At 47.0% G+C, this 22,207-nt stretch overlaps 1 protein-coding gene across 1 annotated transcript in view; it reads left to right on the top strand.

The window, feature by feature from the left end:
• The window catches only part of SLC24A3 (solute carrier family 24 member 3), a 459,120-nt gene extending 457,236 nt beyond the window's left edge, over nucleotides 1–1,884 (top strand). The window contains exons 16-17 of the mRNA XM_029222127.1: nucleotides 124–189; nucleotides 1,680–1,884. Of these exons, the coding sequence (XP_029077960.1) occupies nucleotides 124–189; nucleotides 1,680–1,829 (216 nt within the window). The 3' untranslated portion in view covers nucleotides 1,830–1,884. The remainder of the gene's footprint in view (nucleotides 1–123; nucleotides 190–1,679) is intronic.
• The last annotated feature ends 20,323 nt before the right edge of the window (nucleotides 1,885–22,207 follow it).

Raw genomic sequence — 22,207 nt, 5'->3', positions numbered from 1 at the left:
AATCGCCCGTCTCTACTGCGGAGCTGCCGTTTGCTCTCCATCCCTGGACTCACTGGTACTCACTGCCCCGCACTCCGCAGACATGCTTTCAGGAGCCTGACTCCATGTCATCCTTTCTTACAGATTCGGCTAAACAGCAGGGGACTGATCTACTCCGTGGGCTTGCTCCTGGCCTCCGTCTTTGTCACGGTGGGTCTGCAGCTCTCTCCACTCTCCAGTTCCCATGTTCCCCCCCGCCACCCCCGTGGGTTCTGTGGCTACAGTTTGTTCGGACACCAGATGGGCGTGGCCTTCTGGTGGACGGAGACAGTCAGCCACCAGATGCCCCATCTCATGGCTGTTTCTTCCAGAAGTGGATCCTGGCAACCCATGAGAAAGCCTTCTCCCTCTCTGAAAGGAGCCAGCCTCCTCTCAGAAGCTGGGTCCATCTCATGTCAAACACAAATTTTTATCAAAAGCCAAAGGGAGATCCCACTTTTTCTGCAAGATTAGTCGACGGAAGGTTATATCCCAATTAACTGACTATTCCAGGTTACTAAACATCTTCATAAATCCATGGATTTGACCAGTACTCAAAGACCGAGAATAGACTTGATTGACAGTGCACTTTTATGCCACTGCACTACCTTGGCCATCACATCCATTTGTACGATTTAATATTCCAACTCAACTGACACGTTTGGTGGGAACAAGTTCACACCACCACATGGACTGATCCACTTGAAGTGCCTGTTAACATACACATATGTTACTGAATTTTCACAATAAGAGACGCAGTGTGTTTTCTCCTGAATTTTTCAAGGAAGTACTCATTGAATCACACCTGGTATGTGAACATACATATACTAGAGAACGGGAATTCAGAAGGGCAGGAGAAGTAATTTACAGCATCAGGACGCAAGTCCAATGTCAAGGTTTTACCTAAGTAAATACTGCCTTACACAAAAGTGAAAACCCATATAAATCCATTCTTTCGCCGTTTAGGATTTTCTTCAGGTGGGTATGACTTAGGGTTATACTTGTAATGGCCACACACTGCTTAACGCACATATTCTCCCATCTGGAGCTCACCAACCCCCCACCCCACCCCGTGAGGTAGTCACTGATACCAGCCCCATTACCCAGGCCTGTAGGGAAGTTGTGTGTGACGTCGGAGTGCTCGCTCCTAGCTTCGGGGCATCCCTGTGCTTCACTGAAGCCCTACAATGCTGGGAGACGGGGTTCACCACTGACCAGCTGTCCAAGCTGGGTTGTTGAAGGGTTGAGAAGTAGGTTTGGGGAGGAAGAGTTCAGACATCTTAAGTCTGCAGCACCTATCTGACATCCAAGGGGACAGGTCTGGACAGCCATTGGAAAGACGAGTCCCAGTTCAGGAGCAATCCCACGCTGGACACGCCAGAACATTGGAGGGGTTTAGAGCTGAGGAGTTGGAGGAGACCCGCAACGGAGTGAGCGTAGACAGGAAAGTGAGGCCTAGGTGTGAGTCCCCGGCGCCCTCGGACAGTGAGAGGTCAGGATGAGGGGACAGGGTCGCAAAAGGAACAAAGAGGGAGCCATCGGGGAGGCAGGAGGGAAACCTGGAGCGCGCTTCAGGGAGCAGGGGGAGGGGGGCGGAGTCCAGGGAGAAGGACTGGGCGGGCCCCGCCCCGCGCCCTCTGACCCCGCTCTGTGCCTTGCAGGTGTTTGGCGTCCACCTGAACAAGTGGCAGCTGGACAGGAAGCTCGGGTGCGGGTGCCTTTTCCTATACGGCGTGTTCCTGTGCTTCTCCATCATGACTGAGTTCAACGTGTTCACCTTCGTGAACCTGCCCATGTGCGGGGACCACTGACCCGCGACCGCCGCCAGCCGCGGCCCCTCCTTCTGTGCAATACGAGCCCGGCGCCAGAGTCTGGCCCCGCGGCATGGTCTCTGCGCTGCCCACCGGCCTCCGCTCCCGCCCTCGGGTCCCCCCCGCCCCGCCCCGCCCCCGGCCCCCTCCCCGCCCCCCACCCCGGCTCCGCCTTCCCGCCTCCTCCGCGTGAAGACTTCCGACACCCGCGTGAATTTTCAAGCTCCATTTTTGAACAGTGACTGAGATTCTAGAAAAACTGGCTGCTAACTGGCCCAAGCCAGGCAAAACTTAGTACATCCCTCGTCCTTTTTTAAGTTATTGGATGGAAGACTAGCCTAATTTATGACCCTAGACTGTGGAAGGAGAGAGAGGAGAGGGTCCATTGATGGTAGGGAGTGTTTCGGATTTCCTTATATTTGGCGCTGATTCCTAGGTTACTGGGTGTGGGGGGCTGTTTGGCTTTGGGGGATCCCCCGTTTTCTTCCTTTGCTTCCAGAGATTGAGAGTTTTTCTTGCATCTTCTTTCACTGGGCTCTGGGTCCGTCGATGACCCACGGGTGTCCCAGCTGTGTCCTCTGGGGTCGAGTCCCAGGCGCTTTGGAGCTTGTATGGATTTAGTGCTGATCTGAGGAGTGGCTGCCGAGGCCCTGGGACAAAGGCGTGACACGTCACACCCGGGGGTCTCCGCCAAGCCCTGCAGGCCTTCCCTGGGGCGCAGGGTTTTACAGGAAGGAGATAGCTGCCCCCCTGTCCATTTTGACCATCACTCTCTCCCCAGGTTCCTTCTAGCCTCTCAAGCAATAGTTGTTGCCTGCCTGCCTGCCAGAGGCCTTTGACTCGGGGCTCCGGTTAACCTCTCCATCCGAGAGCGCTAGGCAGCCAACGGCAGGAGCTTCCCCGCCTGTGAGTCCCTGAGATGTGTTCTCTTTGCTTGGTGTTTGGGGTGACAGGGAGTGACCCAGAGGCCAACACCGCTTTACGCGCAGGAGGTACAGACACTGGTTTCTTGGGAAATGGAGAGACGCGCACTTTGCACAGGCGTGGCCCCTCGGTACTGAGTACACTGGACCCTGACCGTTGGCTCTAGGGCCAGCGTTCTAACTTTGGGACGCCGCCGCCCAGCAGTCCCAGCTCCACCGCTCCCTTCCGGGAGGGGCGGCGGGGGTGGGGCGGGCGGGAGGCACAGGAAGGAGAAAAGAGAACGGACACCTTGGAAACCGCAGAATGTGTTCAGTGCAGACTCGCTCAAGGGCATAAGTTATTGTGGACGTTGTTGCCAATCACTGCTCGGCAGCCCTGCTAGGTTTCGTCTGATGCTGGATTATTACGCAGATAATTCCACCGAGTTGAGACCCACCCATGCTTGTTATACTTGTATTTATTGAAACTGTGGATTCTTGCCCGTGCCGCCCCATGTATTTACTTTAAGCACTGATCACTTATTCATTCGGTATGGTTTTCCCCGTCCCTTGTACACATTCTGGTATGAATTGTAAAAATAACCTGCTACAGATGGGTTGAATGTTTGCCGATGGTGCAGACTGAGGCCGGCGTTCGCCGAGGGGCACCCGCCGGCCGGAGGAGCGGGAGAGGAAATCACCACTTCGGGCTCTCAGAGCCAAGACACACATGGATTCTGTTACACATTTTGCACTGGTTTACGGCGATTGTTTTCTTGGACGGATAGTGTAAAATAAACTTCTCTGTTCTGTATCTTTCCTTGAGCTGTGCCCTTTGCTTTCTCCCCTGGAGTGAGGAGGATGCGGGGAAGGTAAAAAGATGGTGTCAGCACGTGTTTACTGTTTCTGGGTTGACGCACATGGAAAGCTGGTCCGTGTCTGGCAGATTGCAGGTACGAGGTGACAAATCATGGGTCCCCTCTGAATCTTGAAGGGACCCTGGGCCTGTTGTCCTGTAGAATACGTGCGACGTTATGTTAGGAATTCTTTCAACTGGAAGTGAGAGGAAGAGCGTTCCAGAGCTGACGGTGATGTCCAGCAGGGCTCAAGTAACCATCCTGTCTGATTTTACTAGTTTTCAACTGTGAAAGTTAAGACTTCCCCAAAGTGGATACCTTAAGAAAGACAGTAACACGTAATCGTAATAAGCCATATTCTAGATGACTCCCAAGAAATCATTATGGGGGACTTCCCTGGTGGTCCAGTGGTTAGGACTCCATGCTTCTACTGCAGGGGGCACGTGTTCGATCCCTGGTCAGGGAACTAAGATCCCGCATGCTGTGAGGTGCGGCCAAAAACCAAACAAACAAATCATTACCGGGATCTAAAAGTAGACCAAGATTAGTAAACAAGCCAAGTTTCCACCTGAAACTCAATATAACTGATCTATAGAAATCAGAAGAAACATAGCTGGTAATTCACAGCACCGCCTTTTATTTAATTATTTTAAGAAATCTCTTGCCAGGTGGTGGAAAAATACTAGAAACTTAGCTTTGTTTTGAGTGTTTACATCTAAAGATGTTTTACTCCCATATTTTTGCTTTTTATAAATACACTCTAGACGTGGAGCGGGTATTATCATTATGCAGATTGGTGCTTACAAAGCATAAGATGCTTTTACGTTAAATATTCTGTCATACTGGTCTTAATTAGTTTTAGTCTTAGTCTTTAGCAAAGACATTTGATCCAAAGCCTGAGGGTTTTTTTGTATTTTTTTTTAACTCATTTGCTGTGAAATCTTGAGAAACCATAGTTCCATGCTACGTTTCTCAGAGAGGAAATTCTGGGGCGAGGCTGTTTCCATGTTTCATGCATCACGATTGCTGATGTAGGAACTGGGGAGGTTTCCTTTCTGAAATGAGCCTCGGGCGTCTTTCTGCCCACATCTCAGCCATGCACTTTGGGTCTTGACCTGTCGATGGAGAGCGTGCTTCTAACTGGGCCGGCTGTCCAGCAATGCAGAAGTGCTGATGTTGCTATTTTCACTGTGCTGGGATTTACTGGGGAGAGGTTGGGATGGATTTGAGGGAAGAACATTTTTTCAGTGTCTCAAACCTGATGGTATCACCAGAGGAACCCTTTCAGCGGTTTTCTGGGATTTGCTCGTTTTGGTAAACTCCCAGGCTGTGATCTCATGCACAAGGGGACATCTCTGTGGCCCTGAATGGGGCGGGGGGCGTGCACCCCGAAGCTTGCACTTCCTCCTAAATAGTTTAGTTGACCGCACAGGGAGTACTGCCAGAATGTCCTCTTTCTGGAAAGTGTGTTCTCAACGTGGCCCGGGCCTGCCAAAGGTCACTGTCCCCACACATGCCCTTAGGTGGCCTGGAATACACTGAGAGGCCATGATGGGGGAAGTTTCCAGATGGCTTTGCCCCTTCCCAAAGGAAAGTTGTGGCCCCATCTTTCTAGAGAGAGTGCACTTTTATACGTACATGGTTTGTACAATATTTACCTCCAAAAAGACCTGGAGGGCTGCTTATTATGTTTTCCTAAATCTGTTGCTTCTGACATTTGCAGTTTAGTCCTAAATTTACAAGCTAGGGTTTGAGACTCTATATAGCTCAAACGGCAAGTCTGAACTCATTTTAAGCACCCAGGCTTCAAAGAAAAGCCTAAATATTTTTTTTAAAAGGGAGGTTAGGGGTGATGATATGCAAAGTCCAGACAGTTTTCAGTTGTGGTATATAAAATAGGAATAACAGTCAACCTGCAATAAATATAATTAAGGGTAGCCTTAGAACTTTACCTAATTGTTCATGAAGATAGTCAAATTTGAGGGAAAAATAGAAGAAGGAAATTAGAGATGGTGACGTTGCTCTTGCCGAGATTTGCTTTAAACTTTTCAAAATAGGATGATCATCCCATTAATAGATAATTATCCAATTATTCTGACCCATTTTGATCAACTATTTTGAAGTATTTAGATGGGACATCTCCATGTTGGATTTTGTGTAATCTCGTACTAATTAATGTCTCATTTATTTTGATATTTTCTGCAGTGGCTGCTCAACACACACACACACACACACACACACACACACACACACACACACCATCTCTCTGACACCAAAACTTTGTATGAAAACAATTCAGTGAATCTTTGAAAGTTTTCCAGTTGTCCAGCTGTCTATTGCAATCCAGCTGCAGGAATGGGGTGGATTCAGCCAACTTTCCTCTGATAAATAAAAAGCCATGTGTCCATTGCATCATCATCTAGAGATTCAGGGCACTCCAGAGATGCTGGAAAAGTCAGGGACTGAGGCCATGGATGAGCAGAGAAATAGCAAAAATGTACACAAGATAAATTATGCCTCAGGATTGATTTCACATTGAATTTTGTGGTTCATTTCAAAACACAGGGCAGGGTAATAAAGCTCCACCAGAATCTTTCAGATGGCTTACTGCTGCACTCAGGACATTTATTTCCCTAATAAAATATACCCAGGAGTCCCATTAACTTTTTTACTGAACCTCAGTTTAGCAAACACTCTTGCCAAGTTGTAGAGCTTTTAAATATGGTGAATAATCGTAGTTAATACTCATTCTGGTTTTGGTCTTTCTTTTCGCAACAGGTGGGAGGAGAGGGAAGATGTAAGATGACAGTTTCAGCACATATGCTATTCAAGGCATAAACTGAAGTCATTTCATAAGCAAACGAAAATATATATGAATCGCATTTCTTCTTTACATAATGTCCATCTTATCCTGTTTATCAAAAGCTGAATTTGGCGATATATCTTCCCGTTTGTTGGGACAATTAATCCAGTAGCTGATTCCAGAGAACTGCATACAAAACTGGCAGTGAAATTTGACAAGGAATTTCCGGATGCCTACAGTTGTTTTCTGGATACTTCTGAGCCACGCCTACAGGTTACTGCTAAAAAGAGATGCACATATGTGCAACATGCTTTCAGAATAAAACTAATCTTTTAAAATTTTTTCGGAAAAAAAAATGTACCCACTCAGTTTCATATCTTTCTTTCTCATACATAAGTCAGACATTTCCCCCCTGTCCCATGACTGGTGAAGATGGTTCATTCTTCAAATGCTAGATACAGTACTAAGCCTATGCTCTGGTCAGACACTTTTACCCTGACCACCAACGGGTTTGAACCCAGATGCCTGCTGCTTTATCGTTAGGAGAATTTATTTTGTCCACTGGTTACAGGTTTGTGAAATACTAGTTCTATAATATCTAAAAATTCATTGTCACTTCAGGTTGAATTGTTCCCTCCAGTTGCTTAAAAGTTAAATATTATTCAACTTCATACATGAAAAAATGCATTTACCCGCATTTACTCACCTTATTGTCTAAATCAGTGTTTCCCAAATTCAAGCATGCATCAGAATTACCTGGAGACATAGTAAAATACAGATTTGGGGGCCCCGCCCCTGATTTTTTGGTTCAGTAGGTCTGAGGACAGGCCCAAGAATGTGCATTTCTCACCAACTCCCAGATGCTAGCACTGCTGGGTCTCGGTCCCACTCTCAGAACCACTGGTGTAAATAATGTCTTTTGCCCATTAAGCCACATTTTTCCTACACCAGCATCTACCAGTATCATTGATTTACAGCTTATGGAAAACACACACATACAGACGTGTACTGTTTCTTTCATTCTTTCAAAATTCTTTTTTCTTTCTACTTCCACGAAGATTTATGAATGGCTGAAGGTAGGAATAGAAATATGGTCAGTTCTTCAAAACCCACATTCTCTATCATCTGGCAGGGTGCATCTGCTCCCAGCCAAAGACAACCTTTAAATTAAAACTAAAGCAGATCAAAGCAAATGGTTGAAGATGCAGGAGAGCCAAGATTCTGGGGAAAATGTACCCACCATGTGTATTAGATTGAGAGAGATGTGAGCAGGCAACCACCAATTTCATTCCAGGTGAAAAAGATTTTGTTCTAAACTCCAACAAGACAAAGTATTGGTGAATAGAGGAGAAATTTTCTACACAAAAACTTCTGCTTGCACATTACAACCATGTCTAAATAAGTTCCTAATCTAACACTGTTGCTGTGATGCAAATCCACCCAACAAAGATGTCATGACTCAAAAAAGAAATAAGAGGCTTGCACCAGCGTCGGCCGTCATGGCCCAAGTGCTTCAGACTGTCGCACGTGTCTGCATCGTGGTCTTGCCTATAAAACAGGAGTGGAACACCCCCAGCTCGAGATCCTGCCTGGGGCTCAGAAACCTGCATCCACAGTCGGCCTGGATCAGCTCCCACCTGGAAATGATTGCCTTTCCCAGGTGAGACCATCACGGGCATGGCTGTGCCTGCGGCCAGACCTTAACTTGGACTTCCTGACTGATCCACAGGACCCTCAGTGGACACACTGGGCTCTGGAATGACATGGTAAAAGCCAGATTTTTTATATCCACTAAAAGCTTTGCTCAGAGGCAGGAAGTGGGTTTAGATATTGCTGTGCCCAACCGGGGACGGGTAGGACAAGGAGGAAAGGCAAAGCCTTCCCTTCCAGAAATAAAACATTTTATACTTAGCTCTGCCGGAACAGGGGTGGTCCCTGGAAGGCAAGGAAATCTCTCCCTGCGCTAAGAAGTGGTAGCATCACCCATCAAGTAAACTGCTAGCTCCCCAGGCAGCTTTGCTACCGGAAGGCTCACGTGTGTCACGTTACAGTTAATTGAATGTGAGGTACTTCTTTTTCCAAGCCCCCTTGGTAATGGAGGCCGCTCTTTACACTCGGAGGCGGAATTTAACCTTCCGACTGGATGTTAACCAAGCACACTCCTTAGGAGGAAGAACAAGAAGTTTGAAGATATAAAAGAGATCTTCACGTGCCTTGGATGACCAGGTAACAGCGTTGTTTGTATGACTCTCAAAAGGAATCTAATCCAATTCCAAATTGTAAACTCCATTTTGGTATCTGTTTCAGGCAGGAATTGTGGCCCGGTGGTATTTTACCCTGGGTGGGCTGGCTACACAGAAAGTTTCACAGTTTCTACGTGTGAATTCTGGGACAAGACAGCCTTTCGGGGTGAGTGGTAAGTTTCCCTGCACACCCTGCAGGGAGGTGACGTCATGTGTCACTGTTTCTTCTGAGAGTTCCTGGTTGTGAGTCAGTGGTCTGGAAAGCAGACCGGGTCCCTCTGTTTCCTCCCCCCACTTGTCATCCGTCACTGGTCCTGATCATTCTCACTTGGCACTTTGTCATGTGTCACAGCCTGACCTGACTTCTCCCTTCCGCTTGCCTGGAGGTGGGCAGAGCTGGGTTCCTCAAGGACTCTCGTTACCAGCTGAGCAGTGATGCTGACACACACCAAGTCCCCAGACAGGGAGGGCTGGGGTACCGGGAGACCCAGGTTCTGTGATACATGAAATAAAGACAGGGAACGTTTCTAACCCAACTTTCAAGCTCTTGGATAATGACATGGTGGCCATAATAGCATCCTTCTTCTTGTGAAAGGCATAATTCAGAGGAGCCAGCAAGGTCTGGACACAAGGGCAATTGGAGACACAAACCCCATAGAGATGAACTAGCTCAATTGTAATCGTTTGCGTGGTTTTCATGGGCCTGCTTGGCAGTGTCTGTTTCCCAGTGAGAGGGGCGTTCCGGGGGCAATGAATACACTGAGAGTAGTTTCAGAGGGATACTGATGGGTGTCAGAAATGTGTTACCATAAAAATGTTTTCCTTTCTCCACTAGTGTAAACGAGGCAGGTTTCAGTTTTACCCTCAATATTTGTGAAACACCTCCTCCTGTGTGAGAACATCGCAGCTCAGGGGCCTCAGTTTCTTGGTCCCAATTAGAATTTTAAAATAATAATAGTTGTTAAAGCTGCAATCTTGTGTCTCAGACTTCACCTGAAAATGCAGGCGCTAAAAACCTGCAAGTAGACCAAACCGAGAAGTCTTCTGCTCACTGTTCGGAGACCCAGCCCCCCTCCCCGGAGAGTGTCTATTTTGACAGCAAGCCCGGAAGACAAATCCTAGGCCTCCCCGCTGTGTGTCAGTGCCGCTCACGGTACTGAGTTCAGTCCTAAAGCAGTGGTCGTTGGTCCCACATTAGAATCACCTGGGGTGTATTTAGGACTACCCATCCCCACCCCTGCCATCATTCGCAGCTGGGCGATGTGGTTACCTGTTTCGGGCTACCTGGTGTTTCTACCTGTGTCCCTGGTTCAGAATCACAGCTCGTGGAGTTGTGATCAGACCATTTGGGATACTTTATTGTGCAGATCCAAAAAGGAATGCTGTGTGTCCTGTAGGTCTTTGCTACTCAAAGTGTGGTTAGGCCTGCACCTGGCGGCTCTGGCTGGAACAAGAGATTTGGGGAATTCCTGTAGAATGGCACCGTCAGCTGGAACTCTCGGAGACGATGTGGATGTCCTACAGCTGTGCTGTCTGATATGGTAGCTGTGAGGAGCGAGTGGCTGTTGAACACTTGAAAGGTGGCTCCGGGCAACTAAGAATAACGTTTTAAATCTTGTTTAATTAATTTAAATTTGCTTTAAAAGAGCCACGTGTGATTAGTGGCTGCAGTACTGAGCAGAGCAGATAGAGAGTATTAAGGGGCCGACTGGGCGGACAAACAGGGTACGTTTTCTTCCATGGTATCCAGAAGACGCCCCTTCTGCCCCAGCATCTCCTGGGTCCTGAGGCCGGCTGCCCGGAAATAGGAGGGGTGCCTCAGGGCAGCCGTGCTCACAGGGTGCTTCCCAGACCAGCAGCAGCAGCGTCTCCTGCGGGCTCTCGAATCAGGCCTCCCGAATCGGAATCTGCATTTTAACAAGGTCCCCAGGTCACGTGTACGAACATCTGAGTTTGAGAAGCTCTGCCAGTAAATGCTACTCTGCTCTCCAGGGGACACGTGGCCATTTACACACACTCTTTTCTAGGAGGTCACTGTGCGTTGTCGCTGGCATCCGCGGATGCTACGGGAAGTACCGAACGGGGACAGGCACAGATGATGTGGAACAACACGCTTGAAATTGGGGGTGGACTGGTGAATCTGGAAGGCAAGAGAGTCATTTATTTTGTTCTAATAAGCCCTCATTTTCATTGGATAAAGGAATAACTACAGAGAACTTAATTGAAGGGCCAAGATCTAACTCAGGGTGACTCTCACCCAATCTTCAGATTCACCCCACTCTTTAGACGCGGACCCCTTGGATATGCTGCCAGGTGTATTGCTAATATTGGAAATTCCTGTGTGGTACTGATGAACTAAACAGGCCTGTCTCCTTTCTATAATGAAGCCGGGACTGATTCTACAGTTTTCCTTTTAAGCCCCATAAGATTTTGCTTCACTTGCAAGATGAGAGATTTCCTATGGAGGAAAAAAATAGCTCAGCAAAGAAAGTCATTGCATGTAGCAAAAGGGGGCAGAAAACAGAAAAAGGAGGGGAGTGGCTTATATAACAGCAATTTTTTGTAGTGAATGTGGGGACAGGTCCCACCGGGAGGACATTTAGGCTGTCTTTTTGTTTGTTTGTTTTTTTGCGGTACGCGGGCCTCTCACTGCTGTGGCCTCTCCCGTTGCGGAACACAGGCTCTGGATGCGCAGGCTCAGCGGCCATGACTCACGGGCCCAGCCGCTCCGCGGCGTGTGGGATCTTCCCGGACCGGGGCACGAACCCGTGTCCCCGGCATCGGCAGGCGGACTCTCAACCACTGCGCCACCAGGGAAGCCCCTAGGCTATCATTTTTGAAATGATAATGGGGACCCAGGTTTGAAGCCAGAAGCAAACACAGCCTGGAGTGGAGGAGCAGATGACTCAGCCCCCAGAACATGGGAGGGCTGGGATCATTTCTTCACCCAGGGGAGCACCAACAGTCATCCATGGTGTTGGTGGTATCCTGCAGTCATCCTGGTGTGAGTGAGAAGGAAAACATTCCTCAGGCATCTCACGTGGGTAATTTAATCACAGCTCTCTGCATGCCAAATTCTGGCTGTTTAGCCCAGACAGCCTCTGAATTTTCCTTCCCTAGGGACCTCCTGCCCCCCTACTCCTTTCCCTAGGTGGCACCCCCAACCCAAATATAAAACAATACAACTGGGAATGGGTTTTAATGCCTCTTTCGCAGCTGTCCAGGCCATTCGAAATCCTGCCCCCTAGAAAGCGGATTCAATGATTTCTTATCAATATTCATCTCCCCTCTTCCCCTTACACAGTAGCTATTTTTTAAAGCAATCATAGACTTTCATTTGCAAAAAAGCACAAGATGAAAACAAAGGAGGTATTTAATTCTGGCATTTTGTGTGACTCTACCCACATGTAAGTGCAAAGCAGTGAGGGGATTTGGTCAGTCACCTCCTCCGGGGGACCTACAAGGGCCTGGCACAAGAAAGCACACCATTGGAGCTTTGACACATAACTTCTTATATCCCACCACCAGAACAACGATACAGAGAAAAAGTCCTAAGTATGTCAAAGTACAGAGTAAGTCAAAGCACACATTCAAAAAGTTTTTCGAGATAACTCTCATGCAAAAATAAAAGAAGGGGACAAGTATAGGTCTAAGAATTGTTAACTCATTATTGCAGGAACCAGTGACTTGGTAGAGCTGGTCCCAGGGGCATTTTGAGGATCTGGGGGTTTGGAAGTACATACAGGGGCTGGGAAAAGAAAAGTGCTGGATACGGCATTAAAAGTTCTGTGATGCTTCTCACTGTAAGTGTGATGCATGCACAAAACAGTGGAAAACTGAAACATAATATAGTGTTAATTTCTATTTGGAGGGATTCTACAGAAAGAAAGAAATTAAAGCATTATGAAAGAAGCTCATTCTTAAATATTATTGTCACCTTAAAAATAAGATGAAGCGGGCTTCCCTGGTGGCACAGTGATTGAGAGTCCGCCTGCCGATGCAGGGGACACGGGTTCGTGTCCCGGTCCGGGAAGATCCCACATGCCGCGGAGCGGCTGGGCCCATGAGCCATGGCCACTAAGCCTGCGCGTCCGGAGCCTGTGCTCCGCAACGGGAGAGACCACAACAGTGAGAGGCCTGCGTACCGCAAAAAAAAAAAAAAAAAAAAAAAAAAAGATGAAGCAAGAGACAAAATTTGGCTTCCTTTTTAAAAGAGATACACTGACTTTATCATAAGTAGATGCTGAATTTTGTCAAAAGGTTTTTCTGCATCTGTTGAGATGATCATATGGTTTTTATTCTTTGATTTGTTAACGTCGTGCATCACACTGATTGATCTGCAGATATTGAAGCATCCTTGCGTCCCTGGGATAAAGCCCACTTGATCATGGTGCATGATCCTTTGAACGTATTGTTGGATTTGGTTTGCTAATATTTTGTTGAGGAGTCTATGTTCATCAGTGATATCGGTCTGGTTTTGGTGTCAGGGTGATGCTGGCCTTGCAGAATGAGTTTGGAAGCATTCCTTCCTCTGTGATACACTGATTGTTTTCATGCTTGTATGAACACACTTTCTCTGTATTTGTTTTGCCGTTCATGGTAGAGGGCTACTTGTGTTTCTCATTCTTTTTTCCGATTGCATGCATTAATTAGGAGCTTAACAGTGGTGAGAAGCATGTATTTTCAATTTTTCAGTAATCTAGGTATTTATAAACCAGTCTTTCTGTATTTGAAAAAGTTGGAGCTATTGGTAAAGCTAGGAAAATTTCACAATACTATTGTTCAAAGAATAACAAGATTTGTCACATTTTACTATTTTGATTATCTTTTAATTTACTTTGATAATTGTTACAGATTGAATTGTATCTCCCCTGGAGATACACAACACACAACACACACACACACACACAAAATATGTTCAAGTCCTACGCCCTGCAACCTGTAAAGTGGCACTATTTGGAAATAGCCTTTGCAGATATACTCGAATAAAGATGAGACCATACTGGAGTCAGGTGGGCCCTAACCCAATGACTAGTGCCCTTATAAAAGGGAAATTTGGATACAGACACACAGGGAGAATGCCACATGGCCACGGAGGCAGAGGCTGGAGTTATTCTGCCACAGGCCAAGGACTGCCAACAACCACCAAGCAACTCAGGGAGAGGCATGGGACAGACTCTCCAAGTCATTTCTCCAACATGAAAGTCAAGGATCTCCACCTCTTTCTGCCTTCGGGGGTCCCCCTTTTCTTTAATATCCAAATACTACGTTTCTAGAAATCGTGTTCCAAATGGCAGACTAAGCATACACATTTCTCTCCCTCCCCTCCCCAAGTCCTCTTAAAATGAAAGTAAAGGTGGACAAGAGGAATTAAATCCATAAAAACAAGGAGATCTACATGAAATTCATCAGGAAATTTGAACCTATGATAAATTTATTGAAGATAAAAGCAGATAAGAGGATACTGATGGATACAACAAAGCATGAAGCATAATTTTGAGCCATTGAAGGGGGTCGAGAAGAGAATTCATTTGCCCTTGATGCTAGAAGCATTTCCCTTTAAGCGTCATGGGAGCAGTGGCGCTGGATTCACAGAGAAGAATTCATCTTAGCTCGTGATGAGGCTGCAGAGTCAGCACCGGTTACCAGTGTTAATGTGGCTCGTTGGTGCTCAGTCTGTAGGATCAACCTCTAAACAAAGTCTAGAAAGCTGACTTACGATTACAGAGCAGGACGCACCTGTAAAAGTAAACCTGTGGCTGGCAATGACAGTGTCACCGAGGCCGTCAGATGACGTTTGTCCTCTACACGATGTCTCCTCTCCCAGATCTGTTGGGTTTGTTGTTCAACACGCCTTGCAGGGCCCAGCTCTGCACCTCGGGCCTGGCTGCTCCGTCTCTCTCCTTCCAGCCGAGTGGATCGGCCCTTTAGGCTCCGGCCGGCTCCCTCGGCAATCCCAGTGGATGACGACCTCTCGTTGCACGTTTGGGGACGCCTTTTCAAGCTCAAGGTGACTACCTGATGTAGGAGATGGGGGATGTTCTCTTAACACTACTTATAAAATCCAAAAGCGTGCTGAATGTGATAGCAAAGGGAAATTCCAGTGGCTCCTTTAGAAAACTAGACTACAGCTGGGAACCTGATCTATCCTTGAGCTAATATTCTTGATCGTTTCAACTTTCAGGACAAAAGCAACACGCTCTTGTGTTCTCGTCACACTCATTATCAATCACACTTAAACTGTGCACATGCCCCTTTTCTTACTGAGAAGAGCAGAGGACCAAGCCCGTTCCCTGAGGGCACCTTGCTATCTGGATGCAGGACCAGCGGTTCTCGCCGTTGGCTGCATGCTGCCATCACCTGGGGAGCTTTGGAAAATCCTGACCTCACTCCAGACCAGTTCCCTCAGAACCTCTGGTGCTGGGGCCCGGGCATCAGTGTTTTTTTAAAAGCTTTCCAGGTGATCCCCAAGTATAGCAAGGCTAAGAACTGATTTGCAGGCTGCAGCTTCTAGACTTTTCTAGGACTTTGGCTACATATTAAAATCACCTGATAGCTATAAAGCTGCTGTTGCCAGCACCTCACCCTAGAGATTAATAGGTCAGGGCTGTGACCTGGGCCTCAGGGTTTTATCAGACTCTCCAGGTGCGTGTAATGTATGGCCAAGGCTGAGCCCCGCTGCCCCGTGTATAACAGAGCACTGATGGTGGAGAGGAATGGGCGAGAAACCCCGTAGCAGGAGCCAGGGGATCCTGCATGTGAAGGAAGCCACGGAAGAGACAAGTAAAGCTACGGATGCATGTGATGGTATTTGAGGGAACAGAGTTTTTCACTTACATCATTAGAGAGACAGAGAACTGGGTAGCAGATTAGGTGATCAATTCCCACTTTTAATTAGAAGAAAGCTTCTAATTTCTGCTCTTGCCCCTCCCCCCCGGACCCCACTATCCTGCAACAGCGGCCATGGGCCCTTTCCCCACAGGAATCAGCCAGCATCCTGGATGCAGCGCCAAAGCCCGCTGTGGTGACTGTCCCTGGAAGGAGGCTTCCAGGACCAGCAGCCCCTGGGCATTCCTTCCTCGAGACCCCAGGGTGGGGCTGGCAGAGCCTGGGGGAAATGGTTTTCTCCCAGTGTTGCTTCTTCTACGAATTTAAAGATGAAACCTGGACTGCGGATGTTTTCGGTGGAAGCCAGTAATGGGTGTGACCAACAAATGTTCTCCAGGGCTTGAGGCACTGCTCAAGGGCCCCTCCCCTCCCACTGCAGTAGGCAGAGTCTGACATGGGGTCAGAGGGCCTCATGCTCCCCAGCCCTGGAGTTCCATCCTGTAATCCTCTCCTCCCATTTGCACAGGACTGTGACTCGCTTCTAGCCTATAGAACATGGCAAAGGTATGGCTGTCACTCCTGTGAATACATAATGACATATATAAAAAACCCCGTCTTACTAGTGATGAAATAAAATTTATATATATATATATATATTTTTTAAGATGTTGGGGGTAGGAGTTTATTAATTAATTAATTTATTTTTGCTGTGTTGCGTCTTTGTTTCTGTGTGAGGTCTTTCTCTAGTTGTGGCGAGCGGGGGCCACTATTCATCGCGGTGCACGGGCCTCTCACTATGGCGGCCTCTCTTGTTGTGGAGCACAGGCTCCAGACGCGCAGGCTCAGTAGTTGCGGCTCACGGGCCTAGTTGCTCCGTGGCAAGTGGGATCCTCCCAGACCAGGGCTCGAACCCGTGTCCCCTGCATTAGCAGGCAGATTCTCAACCACTGCGCCACCAGGGAAGCCCCTAAAATTTATATTTTAAGGCAGGACAAGAAAAATTAAACATAAAATTCTCTCTGTGCATTTGTTTGGGCCTCCTCCCTCCTTCCCCGCTGTGCAGTGTGCCTCTGAATTACACATGAACCAGAGCTCCTCAAAGATGGGAATGCCTGCCCAACGTAAAGATCGATTTTTTCTTTCCTCTGATGCTCGCAATGCAACTTCTTAAAAGAACAGTGTTCTTTCCCAGCTCCGTAGGGAGCCACGGTGACGTGCTGCTCGCTTTGCAGGTGCTTACCGGGACTATGTGTCCTTAGTGAGCTTTACGTAAAATATCTGGATGTCACTTTGATGTATAATCCTTTGTCTCGAAAATGTGTATGACTGTGCCTTCCACTTCTAACAGGCGGAACAGTTCTCAGAGCTTTCTGAGAATCTGCTTCCCAGGTTATAAACTTCAGTTTGGATTGAATAAAATTCCTTTTTATTTCTTCTTAACTTGATAGTGAGTTGAATTTTCAGTGACGTTGGAACGCATTAGAGTGACAGATGCTCTCTGCTGGTCCCGAAGAAGCAATTGCTGTGTTGTGAACGTCCTAAGGAGAAGGCCATGTGCCAGGGGCCCCCTCTAGGAGCTGAGGACCGGCTGTACAACAGACAGTGGCCAGGCCATAGGTAGAAAGAGAACCCGGACCCACAACCTGCAGCAACCAGCCCAGGAAACCAAGCCGTTATCTACAGTAACCAGGAAGCGGCCACCCCATTTACAAGTCAGGCTTGTAGGACATCAGACCGCTGTCTCTAGCCACTGGTCCAGGAAGACAAACAATGCCCTCTGTAACCATTGGTCCAAAGTGCCCAGAACTTTTGTATGAAGGGAGAGAAGGTTAACGCTCCCCTTGACAAAACAACCAGAACTTGATGAATAACTGACAGCCTCCTGATTTTGTCCCGATTTCCAACGTGGGACCAAGCAGAGAAAGCCAAACACGCTACTGCACAAGCCACAGAGGATGCTCACAGCAAGTCAGCCCGCCTCCTGCTTCCCCAGCACAGCAGCCCTGGTCCAGGCACACCTGAGCTGAAGCTGCCTCTTTTCTCCACTGTAAAGCTTTCCCAACCCCCTACCTGCCTTCGAGTCTCTGCCAAACTCAAATAATGGTGGCCGACTCCCTTGCTATTGAAAGCTCTGAAAAAATGGCCTTTCCTTGTTCTCATTTGGTTGGTCTTAATTTATTGCCACCGAGCCAAGAGCCTCAGCCACATAGCTGCAAGGGAGTGAATTCTGCCAACAAACACATGAGCTTAGAGAATCCATAGGAGGGAGCAGGGATCTCAGCTGAGGTCGCAGCCCTCGCCAACACCCGGACTGAAGCCTCGTCAGGACAGGAAACCCAGCTAAGCTGCACCCAGACTCTTGACCCACGGAAACTGTGAGATGATACAGGTGTGCTGTGTCGGGCTGCTACGTGTGTGGCGATGTGACATGCAGCCACAGAAAACGAGTACACAGATCCTTACACGCACGAGGAGTGACACAGCCTGGAGCCAGGCTTGGACCCTCCCCCAGTACGTATACCAGTTAGACTAGCCAGTACCTTCAGAATGTCATGCCTGAGGGGTACCACTGCCAGAAAGGGGCAGCACATGTAACAACATACATCACCTGAAGCAGAATTACTGGAATGGCCACACCAAAATTTTCAAATAAGCCTGATAAAAATGTTAAGAAGGAGAAATTAGCCATATGAAACAAGAATCAGACATCACGCCAAAGGGAAGCAAGTGGAAATATTACATGAAAAAGAATAATTCAGAAAATGATAGGTGGAATAAGGAATAGATGGATACCAGGAATTCCCTGGCAGTCCAGTGGTTATTACCCCATGCTTTCACTGCTGAGGGCCCGGGTTCGATCCCTGGTCGGGGAGCTAAGATCCCACAAGCCACACGGCGTGGCCGAGAAAATAATAATAATAAATGGATGCAAAGAACCGATGAGCGGGAAGATGTGATCCAGGACCTCTCCAAGGAGGCCTCGGGGGAGACTGGAGATGGGAGGTGGAGAAGTTAAAGGGCTCAGAGGACGGAGGTCAATGCGCAGATCCAGAAGGAGAGGAGGAGAAATTTAAAGGCGTGTCTTTAACTTCCCCCGAATTAAAAAAGATGAAAGTCTACAGATGGAAAGGTACATAGGGCACCTCACTGTGGATGGGGAAAACGCTCAGACCCCATCATAGTGGAATTCAAACACATTGAAGACAAAGCTATTATTCTTCAGCTTCCAGATGACAGAAGCAGACCACCTACAGTGGAGCAGGAATGAAACTGACCTCAGGCTTCTCAACAGCCGTGTTCTGATCAAGAAGACCAGGAAGTTAGATTTTTGAATAAATATGACTCTGGACCTAGAACTTTATAACTAGCCAAACTGTCATTGAACAGTGAGGGTGTAATAAAAACATCCTCGGGTCTATAAAGTCTTCAAAAGTGCGCTCTGTGCCAGTGGTGCAAGTATGCAAAGGACCACAGAGAAAACAGCTCGTGCAAAGGCTCTGAGGCCGGAATAAGCCCCGTGTGTTCAAAGAACAAAGGAAAGACCAGCGTTGGGTGGCTGGTGGGTGATGGGGTTAAAGCCAGGTCACAGGCCAGAGTGTGAGGACTCTGTGAGCCTTGAGAAAGACTTTGGATTTCCTGAAGAATGATGAGAAGCCAGACGGGTGAGCAGGAAAGGAATGTGATCCAATTTCCCCTCTAACTGCAGTACATCATTCTGCCGGCTGTGTGTAGAAAATCCCCGTAGCGGGCAGGAGTAGATGCAGTTTTCCAGGGAGAAGGCTCCTGGGCTTGTGACGTGGTGGTGGCTCAGCCTAGCCTGGTGGCAATGGAGGTGGAGAGAAGGGGACAGATTCAGGTTAGCTTTGTGGGGAGAGGAGGAAGGTGTCATCGATGTGTCTGTAGTTCGAACTAAAGCAAAAGCAAAAGTTATGCCTTTGTAGGTTAACAGATTTGTAAACAGACTTATCGTGGGGATCATTTTGAAATGTATGGAAATACCGAATCACTTTGTTGTGCAACAGGAACTAACGTAGTGCTGTAGGTCAATTATACTTCAAACAAACTCATGAAAAAGGAAATCAGATTTCTGGTTATCAGAGGCAGGGGTTAGGGGGAGGGGGGGAATTGGCTAAAAGTAGTCAAAAGGTACAACCTCCAGTTACAAGATAAATAAACACTAGGGATGTAACGTACGACATGATAAATATAATTAACACTGCTGCATGTTATATATGAAAGTTGTTAAGAGAGTTCCCATCACAGGGAAAACATTTTTTATTTCTCTAACTTTGCATCTATAAGAGATGATGGATGTTCACTAAACTGTTGTATCAGATTGATGTATGTAAGTCAGATCAGCACACTGTTCAATATACAGCGCTGTATGTCAATTATATCTCAATAAAACTGGAAGAAAAAAGGTAAGAGAAAGAGAAAAAGCAAGAAATTAAGGAAAATGCAGAGATAGGGAAGTCTGGGGAGAGTTTTACGGGAGCAAATTAGGAGTTCTAACTTTGGTATGAAAACACTGAGTAGCTGTTACCTCCCAAGCGTAGAAGATGTAAGAGGATTGTCGAGCATAGAAGTTTGTCGAACATGTGAGAGGTCAGGGCTGGGGTTACAGATTCATGATCATTGGTATAGATAAAGTGTTTAATTAATTCCCCAGAGAGAGTGAATGTGTATAGAGATGGGGCACGGGAGGGGGAGGGGGGACTCGCTGGCATCTGGTGTCACAGGAAGAGGCAGCAAAGGAGAAGAAAGGGAAGCAGCCCAGGAGGAGGCGCAGATCCAGAGAACATGCTGTTGGCATAGAAGCCAAGAGAAAATGGGGCTTAATTGTATGAGGGAAATCAGTTTGTGTGGGGTAAAATGAAGAGAGGGAAGTGCCCACGGAATTGGCAACATCCTGGCAATGGCGACTGACAAAAGCCGTTTCAGCCTAACATCAGAGCAAATGGTGGGTGAGGAAGACGCGGACTTGGGACAAGAGTGACATGATTTCAGAGTTACAGGTGGCCCAGTACTTTTCAGTCTGGGACAGCAGACTTTTCAATAAATGGCCAGGTGGCGAATATTTTAGGCTTCGTGAGGAAGATGATGGTTTAAAATGTAGGTTTTATTATTATTCAGGTTTGGCGAGGCAACAGCTCAGGAGAGGACTGCCACTGAAAAGACAGTTTGTCACTCACAGTTTCCAAGGGAGGGGGGCACAGCACATCACAGGGGGCCTCGTGGGGAAGCACCAGGGTGGGTCAGGAGGCAAAAATGCTTAAATTAGAAAGAGGAATAAAAAGTCTAAAAGCAGGGCTTCCCTGGTGGTGCAGTGGTTGAGAGTCCGCCTGCCGATGCAGGGGACACGGGTTCATGCCCCGGTCCGGGAAGATCCCACATGCCGCGGAGCGGCTGGGCCCGTGAGCCATGGCCGCTGAGCCTGCGCGTCCAGAGCCTGTGCTCCGCAACGGGAAGAGGCCTTCACAGGAAAACCCCCAAAGTGGTTAAGCCTAAGTGCTTATAAACTAGGTTGAACAAAGAGTGTGAAAAAGTAATTGAAATATACGAGGAAGCAAAGAGGAGATAAGAGTTCTTTTCATGTGTTTGTACAGATTCTTCTGAGGCTCATATATTTATCATATAGCCACAGTGCCTGGAACTGTGCCTGCCACCCAGAACAGAATCATAATTGAATACAGGACTGAATGAACTACTCTGGGTAAAACAAGAACTACACTTTTCAAATGACTGGAGAACCTACGAAGAGATACAGTCAGTTTAACCCAAAAGCATAGAACTCAGGAAATGGCAGGGGTTTAGAAAACCCCCAAACCATAAAACAAATGGCAAAAATGGAAACAAATTCACCAGTTGGGTTTAAAAAGAAAATTCAGTTATATAACCGAAAATTCAGTTGCTTTAGAAAGGCTCATCTAAATAAAAAGATGCAGAAAGATTTAACATAGAAGATAGACAAAAGAATTTATTAAATGAATACAAACACAAAGAAAGCAGGGGTCATGATATGAATTTCAGAATAAATCAGGACAAACACACTTAATGGGGCAAAGGAGGTTTATTATACTGATAACTATGCCATCCACGGCAAAATCATAGTACATGTAAATATTTATATACTGTGTAACAGCATGAAAATGCTAGAGTATGAATGGTAGAACATTCAAAGAAAAATGTCAAAACTCCAAGTGAAATGGAAGATGTTAACACATCTGCCCTAAGTCCATTTTATTCAAGAAGGTGGGTAGGGGAGAAGGCAGGATATCAATCAGGAGATTGGCAAAGAGAATAGTAAAAATAAACGACATGGAGAATTAAAATAAATATAAAAGATGAATTCACATTTAATTAATTCAAGTTCAGTAGTAAAAAGTTTTGAACAACTACTATATGCTACGTATGAACTAGATTACGGGGGGCGTTTAATAAACCTTTTCTGATAAATATGGAATTTTTTTTCAAAATAGATCATATACTAGGTCACAAAGAAAGCCCCAATTAATTTCAGCCTGGCTATGGGGATTGAGCAAGGTAATGTTACCCATTACCACGGCAGATGAAAAAATAAAGAATGGCCATGATTATTATCGTGATTACGGTACAGCTCAGACCCTGGAGTACAAAACCACTCTTCTGAGGTCATTCTGTGCGCAGAGGACACTCACCTCTACTTGCCCTGCTCGACAGAGGAGAGAAACAAATTGATGAGTTGCCAGCTCTGGGCAGTGCTTCC

This window comes from Monodon monoceros, unplaced genomic scaffold (genome assembly GCF_005190385.1).
Source record: "Monodon monoceros isolate NGI ecotype Baffin Bay Population unplaced genomic scaffold, NGI_Narwhal_1 Super_Scaffold_13, whole genome shotgun sequence".
NCBI classification, from domain to species: domain Eukaryota; kingdom Metazoa; phylum Chordata; class Mammalia; order Artiodactyla; family Monodontidae; genus Monodon; species Monodon monoceros.
This window is presented reverse-complemented; position numbering and strand designations above follow the sequence as displayed.